General features: G+C 31.2%; 1 protein-coding gene across 4 annotated transcripts; it reads left to right on the forward strand.

Annotated features, from left to right (window-relative positions):
• The first annotated feature begins 2,052 nt into the window (after positions 1–2,052).
• LOC137825685 (putative FCP1 homology domain-containing protein C1271.03c) lies at positions 2,053–7,498 on the forward strand. Of its 4 annotated transcripts, none has more exons than XM_068631423.2 (8): positions 2,053–2,517; positions 5,213–5,241; positions 5,515–5,681; positions 5,770–5,851; positions 5,998–6,064; positions 6,379–6,564; positions 6,683–6,743; positions 7,016–7,498. In XM_068631423.2, the coding sequence occupies exons 2-8, from the start codon at positions 5,228–5,230 to the stop codon at positions 7,174–7,176; spliced, it is 738 nt and encodes a 245-aa protein (XP_068487524.1). In that variant the 5' UTR covers positions 2,053–2,517; positions 5,213–5,227; the 3' UTR covers positions 7,177–7,498. The 4 variants fall into 4 exon arrangements, with proteins under 4 accessions (XP_068487524.1, XP_090150581.1, XP_068487523.2 ...); XM_090294454.1 differs by lacking the exon at positions 5,213–5,241 and adding an exon at positions 3,913–4,041 and having other exon boundaries at positions 2,071–2,517; XM_090294455.1 differs by lacking the exon at positions 5,213–5,241.
• The last annotated feature ends 391 nt before the right edge of the window (positions 7,499–7,889 follow it).

Here is a 7,889-nt window from a genome sequence, read left to right on the forward strand (position 1 = left end):
AAGGATTTTCAACTTGGCTTTACTCGGTAAATGGATTTGTCGTCTGGGGTCGGATAAGGGTGGTTTGTGGAAAGAGGTAATTGATTCCAAGTACGAGGGCTGGAGAATTTTGAGAGAGGGAAGGGGAGGAAGTTCAGATTCCTTGTGGGGGAAAGATTTAAGGGAGGTGTGGAGCTTAGAAGGGTGGAGTCAGAATTTTGAAGATGTCGTGGCTTGGAAGGTGGGTAATGGGAATGAAGTTATGTTATGGGAAGACAATTGGGTGGGTAGGGGGCGTTGAAAAGTGTTTTCCCGAGGCTGTTTTCACTTAGTGTTTCAAAAGCTTCCTCGGTGGCAGAGGTAGGGGCTTGGAACAACAATGTTTGGGTTTGGAAGTTTGGTTGGAGAAGGAGTCTTTTTGAGTGGGAAAAGAGTTTAGTGTGTCTACTGTCTTAGGAAGTTCAGGGTGTGAGCTTGAATTTGGAGAAGGAAGATAGTTGGGAGTGGAAGGAAGGGGAGGAAGTAGGGTATTCAGTTAAAACTGGATATCTCCGTCTAGGGGGGGGCGAATAGGGGAGAGAGAGGGGGAGTTTATGAAGTTCTGGAAGTGTAAGGTTGTACCTTCTGCACATGTTACGGTGTGGAGGGTGTTGGAAAATAAGTTGGCTACTAAGGCTAACTTGAAAAAACGTGGGATCACGGTGGTAAGTTCTGTGTGTAGTCTTTGCGGGGTGGAGGAGGAATCTAACACTCATCTGTTTTTTGAGTGTAGTTTTGCGTGGCGAGTGTGGAACCTTTGTTGTGCTTGGTTGGGCGTGCAAAGTGTGTTTCATAATGTTCCACTGCAAAATTTCTCTCAGTTTAGGTTGAGTAACGTGTCTGTTTCGGCAAATGAGGTTTGGGGAGTGATTTGGATCGCGGTTGTCAACGAAATCTGGAAACATAGAAACAGAGTAATTTTTAGAGGGGGTGTAATAGATGTTTTGGAAGTATTTGCGTTGGTGCAACTAAAGACATGAGCTTGGGTTACTTATAAGTCGCAGGATGCTATCTTTTCCTTCTCTGACTAGTGTGTTGATCCTTTGGTCTGTATGAAGATGATGTTTTGATGTCTTATTTGGATATAAGAGTGAGGGTTGTTGGCTGTTCTTTTCGGTTTTATTTAAGTTCTTAGGAGTTGGCGGGGTGTGTGTCGTGAACAAGGTTAAAGGTCGTGTGTTTTGTATAAGGGTTGAGTCACCCCTAAAGTGACTCACATTTATTCATTGTTTATTGCTGATAAAATAAAAATAAAAATTATTATGTTTATTGTTTAGTTTTTATTTTATAACTTTAATATTTTTATTTGTTTTTGTTTTTTACAGTATTATGTGTTTAATGTCATTTTTTATTAATACGTTTTATGTATTTATTATTTTTAATTTTATTAATACTATTTTAAATTGTTATAAATACATTTACATTTGTTGATGTGTTTATTGTTATTAATTTTTATAAATTTATTTATATTTTCTTATTATTTTTTTTACTGTTTTTATATTTTTTATTATTTTGTATTTGTTGTTTAGTTTTTCATTCTATGTTTTTATTGTTTTTAATTTGTATAAATAAATAAATATATATATATATATTATGTTTTTATTGTTTTTATATATTTTTCATTTAGAAGATACTGTTTAATTTTTTTTATATGTTTACTTTCTTAATCTTAATATTTGTATTTACATTTGTTTTGTTATATTTGTACTCTGTTGTTTATTTTTTTTTATGTATTTATTGTTTTTAATTTTTATAAATATATGTATATTTTTATTATATTTATATTTATACTTTTAATATTTATAAATTTATTTGAATTTAACACAAAATTATTATTAGTAATTATGAATATTATATATTAAAAAAAATAATTAACTCAAACTTAAAATGTCATAATTTATTATTAAACTATTTTTTATTGACAAGGTTAAATTTATAAATTTACATTTTATATTTTTAAAATAATTTATAAATTATCTTATAATTATCACATCACTCACAAATTTCAATAAACAATCTTTACAAATCCATTCTACCATTCCTAAATTTAAAAAAACCTCACACATCCTCGTATATTCCTCTCTAATCTAATCCCCTCCCTCCCATTCCCAAAATCCCAACCCTATTGAAGGAAAGTGAAGCAGCGGAAATAAGTTGACTCTTGCGAATTGGATCTACTTACGATTGCGGTTACCATCATTCATTCACTATTTGAAAACCTAAGAACACGAAAACATCAATTTGCTTAAAGTGCCGCTATTCCGTTCCATCAAACACCTCATCTGCATCGTCTACGGTCACCGTCCCATCACTTTGTCCTATCAAGAACATACTCAATACTCAACAGATCTCAACCCCCTGCCAAACCTAAACCACCCGCGCCACCATTTCCAACGCCACGAAAACCAACGGAGAACCAAGAGCGGTTTGAACAGCACCCACGCGCCACCGCAGAGGACATTGAAACGGCAGGCTCCGTCAACCGTCTCCCACTGCCAGGTTAGTAGAACAATACAATGAGTTCAATTTTGTAGCATTGAATATCTGAATCGTTTATGCAATATTCCATGAGTTTAATTTTGTGTACATGTGATTTTTGGGTGCCCTGAATGTGAAGGATGGTACCAAAATTTTATCTCAATTAGGAACACCTATTCTACGGGCTGAGATATTCCTAAATGTTCAATTTTAATTATATTTATTTTTTGCTGATAAAATAAAAATAAAAATTTGTATACATGTATATGGTTGGTGCGATAACTGTTATATAATTGTGTGTCCTTTTCTATTGTTAAGGTAATTATTTTCATATTATTAACTGATAAAAAAAATATTGAATGTGTAACTTTTAAAGTAATTATATTATAAAACATAGAAGAATTATATAGATGATAGTGTAAAAATATTTGTATATATTTTTTAATCTTTATAACTTTTAAGTTTCAAGATATTTATTGATGATTGATCCTCTAGCAATATGTAGAATGATTTAGAATTGATGATAAGAATTGAAATAATTTTTTTATAAATCTAACTTTTAAAATATAAAGTTTAAAATTAAAATAAATTGCTAGAGAAAATAATTTTATCATTTAAAAAGAAATTTAAGGAAAACAATATAAGTTTAAATAAGAATAGGAATAAGGAGAAAAGAATCATAATACATTAATGGAAAGCAATTGATTTTGTTACTGTAAAATAAATAAATAAAAGGTTAAAGTAAGAAAAAGAAAGAGTAAATAATGATAAGAGAATTTAAAGAAGAAAGTAAAATTGAAAATATTCAATAAAGATGAAAAGGTTTCAAAAGTTACCAAAATAATGTAATTTTTTATATTATAAATATCTAATAACATATTGTTAGTATGATAATTTTTTATTTTTATAGTAGTTATTTTAAATTACTTTTTAGCAATATAATTTTTTTTATACCGCATAAAAATTAGATTAAAGTTTTTATTGTATATTAAAAATTGTCTTTCTCACTTGGTTTTAATCCTTATATTTATCCATAATTTCTTTACAAGAGTCTATGTTATTTTTTTTATACTTTACAAAAAATGAAATGAAATAATGAAAAAAATAAGATGATAAATAAAATCATAAAATCATAAAATCATAATCAATTATATACGTTAATATTTTATTTATAATAATATTTTCTAGATAAATAATAAATAAAATAAATAAAATATTAATAAATTTATTTTAATATTATTATTATTATTTTTTTAATTTAAAATTTATTTTAATTTTAATTGTTTGCTTTTTCTATCAAATCATCTAAAGGTAAATCTTTAAAGTTTAGTGCATTAATTGTAGGCAGCACCAGGTTTTAAATTTTCCAGTTTAAGCTTTATTACTATAAGTAAAACTTTTCATATTCCTTTTCAGCCCAATTGGTCAATGTTTTTTCTTTATTTACGTCTACTATTTCTTTGACTACACGTTAAGAAGAAGAAGAAGAAGAAGAAAAGTCATTCTCTTCTACCTTGTATCTTCCAAAGCTTGCTTTGCTCACCGGTATTTGCTTAACCTGAATTACACTATATTAAAACTTCTGCACTTCTGTTTTGTTCTTCTTTCTTTTTCTTTGGCAGCCATATGTTGCAACTGTTATTCTTATTACAAATTTGCTAGAACTCATGTTATTTACTGTTTTACGGTATAATTTGTTCTATTCTTATGGCTTATCCATTTAAGCTGTTCATCTGTATATATTGTACTTTGTATATGCATGACTTTGATTATTTGGAATCTTTCAGTCTATGTTATTCTCCATTTTTTTTATCAGTTAAACTTTCAGCACCCAAACTGGATATGGTTGTTTATTTTGATCTTCTGTTTTTTTTTTTTTAATTCTCGTGACTACCTTTTTGTAATATAAGTATAATTTTTAATTATATAGCACCGAGCATGAGTATAAACTGGTATAGAGTTGCTCCTTCTAAACCAGTAGTCTTGAATTTGGAAATATGTCTGGTCTGTACCAAAACCATTTTAATCATGTAATATTTTTTCTATTTACTAGTGGTTTAGTCTTAGACACATGTTCTTTCTTCGGGAACAAGAGAACTTGGATGGAAGTTGCATTTGCTATACAGAACTAAGTAATCTACACTGCAGTGTGCAAAACAAAGTTTCTTTTACTTTCAGTTTTTCATGACTGGAATTAAATAATATACTTATGTTGGTCATTCTCATATTTTCCTATTTCTTCAATCCATTTATACTGCTACCTAGCACACCATACACAGGGCAGGAAAGTTACGCCTTTAGTTTAGTAAACAATACAGCTGCTAGAGTTCAAAGAACACAGAAGTAGGTTTAAAATGTTGAACTTGTTCTGGCTCTTTACAGCTTAACATTTTAAAGTGCCTTCTCTATTCCAGTGGATGATTGCACAGCCGGAATGGAGAATGCGCACACTTAGTTAGTAAACTAAAAAATAGATTGACTAGAGGGGATTTGCATGCTTCAAAATATTGAAGAAGGTTCCCATACTATGGTGATGGAAGATCACAAGGTTTTATTTGATCTTTCTATGGAACAATTGGAGTTTTTGTATCTAGTAGTTGTGTATTTTATCGTAATCTTAAACTATTTATTAAATTATTTTTTGTTTTTACTGGCTTATTTTTTTATAAATATAAGTCTATATATCATTTGAATCCTTTGATGTCTACATTTGCAGAGTTCATTTGGACTAATGTCGATGGAACGGTAGAGAATAATCAACTTTGGGAGCCGAGCATATTAAGATTTCTGTCATTTATACTGCCCTTATAGTGTTACTTGCATCATTAATTTACCTAAACAACAAAAGATATATAGGATGAAACCCCTTAGAGAGAAAAACAAAAGAGCAGTTTGTGGCATACCAAAGGTTGATATGAAAAATACTACAAATACTGAGTCGACTGTATTACATGAAGCAAACAATAGCAGACAGGTTTCTGACAGGAATGAAATGAGGAAATTTTCTGTTTCTACCAGGAATGAAGAAGATAGGCCAAAAACTTTGCGAATTTCTTTAGTTGGACCATCGATTGTATGTTCGAAGAAAAAGCTTATTATTCTTGATGTAAATGGGCTTCTTGTGGACATAGTTTCCCCCCCTCCAAAGCATCGTAAAGCAGATGCAACCATAGGAAAGAAAGCACGTGAGAAACAACTCTGTTATTCTACTTTTGTATACTAAGAGGGTGTACCTTATGCATTCTTTACTAATTGGGTTATGCTTCATTTCAGTATTCAAGAGGCCTTTCTATCTTGACTTCTTGAACTTCTGCTTTGAGAAGTTTGAAGTGGCCATATGGTCTTCAAGAATGAGGTAGTCTACAACCATCTTTTTCTAAAATGTCAGTTAAAAACTTCGGTATTCACTTTGTCTGCATCATCTTTTCAGTAGCTATCTCCATTTTCTTATAGTGATATTTTATCTGTGTCGTATTGATTTTTCATATTACTATTTTTCAGGAAAAATATCGACAAAGTCATTGATTATTTGATGGGAAATATGAAACAAAGGTTGCTTTTTTGTTGGGTAAGTATTTTATCCGTTATCTCTGAAACTCATTTGGCTACTCTAGCTCCTCATTTTCAAAAAATTATGGAGAACGTGTTTTAGTAAATTTGGTATAAATTATATATGTTTGGGCTTGTGGGATTTCGACCGACCATGTGAGTAACAGCTAACAATGATCCAGTTTTTTCCTTCTTATTTATCATGGCATGGAATGGGAATTTGTTCGTTCTTGATTTATTTGTTCTTCGACATAATTATTTGTTTTTGATGGAGTTACCTTGAGATAATGGCCTACTCGCTGCATCTCATATAAATGTTATTGACTTTGGTAGGATCTTTCTTATTGTACTCAAACAAGTTTCAAAACTCTTGAAAACAAGAACAAGCCATTGGTTTTTAAAGATTTGAGGAAAATTTGGGAGAAGTATGATTCCAATCTTCCATGGGAGAAGGGATACTATAATGAATCAAATACATTGCTGTTGGATGATTCTCCGTACAAGGCATTACTTAATCCTGTAAATAACTACTTTCTTTCTTTCTTTCTTCCAATTTTCATTCAATAATATCTAAACTACCTGCATATTTCTGTTATTTTACTAACTTGCTCTTGAATGCTTCAATAAATTATTTTAGCCATACACCTCCGTGTTCCCGCGCACATTCAAATATCAGAATCGGAGAGACAATTCACTAGGTATGGTCCAAACAACAAAATGACCTTCTAATTTATCAAAGTAATTATCTAAATATGATTGGAGAACATCACCAATGTTATAGGTATTGTATGCAAGTTATAATTTTGGTTCATTATAATTTTTCAACCACAAAAAATGCATTAAGGGATCATTTGTTTTCTCGTTGGAGCACTATTTTCTAGTGGTAATCGCTGATTAGTGTACGCTCCCTTCTATGAATTCCAAAGCTCATGCAAGACTTTATTAATTAATCACAAATAAATTATGACAGCTGCTGGAGGTGCTCTGCAACAATATTTGGAGGGATTGGCAAATGCTGAAAATATGCAGAAGTATGTTAAGCAACACCCATTTGGTCAAAATGCTATCAATGAAAAAAGTAAATTTTGGAGCTTCTACCGCGGAGTTCTCAATAGTCTTTCTACCTGCTAACCTGAAAAGTGAGAAGGTGTCTGTCCACATGGATTTCAATGTTTTGATCTGCCAACGGAAAGAGTCACAGTTTTCCAAAGAAATGGAGTCAGTAGCTGTTGTTTCCCCATTCTTTAACCTTAGAATATCTTACAAAACAATTTATATGGAAGAAAAGCTGTAACAGCAAGACGGCTTATTGGAATTGAAAGGAACATTGAGTGAGACCTCAAAACTGAAGTAGTATGCATGTTTACCATTGAATTTGAATGTTTTTCTATTAGTGTTTTCAATTCTTATACACTCGTTATATCTATATACGACATCTGCTTATTCACTAGTACACATTTGATTCATTCTTTAAATAGACAACAACCTTGTTTATTAGGTAACGAAATCGATTACTTTAGCATTTTTGATGATGGTTCATTAACTTTGTTTTATGAACTAAAAAGAATAAGAGCTGAAACTTCTTAAAATTCTGATGTCTTCAGTCTTATAACTGCTTTAACATATGAAATCTCCTTATGCTGTTCCTAAATTACTTTGAGACTATGCATGTGGCGTTAGGCCGAATTATATCTGGCCTTAAATTTTGTTTGGTCCACTTCACGTGGAATGGGCCAAAACTTTGTTGGAAAGCTTGAGCCCATTGAATCACAGGACGAAGGCACGGAATTTCCTATTTAATGTGGATGAGTCTGTGGGAAATGATGGTAAGGGCTATTCCCTAG

The sequence above is a fragment of the Phaseolus vulgaris genome, chromosome 8 (genome assembly GCF_051622355.1).
Source record: "Phaseolus vulgaris cultivar YP4 chromosome 8, ASM5162235v1, whole genome shotgun sequence".
NCBI classification, from domain to species: Eukaryota; Viridiplantae; Streptophyta; class Magnoliopsida; order Fabales; family Fabaceae; genus Phaseolus; species Phaseolus vulgaris.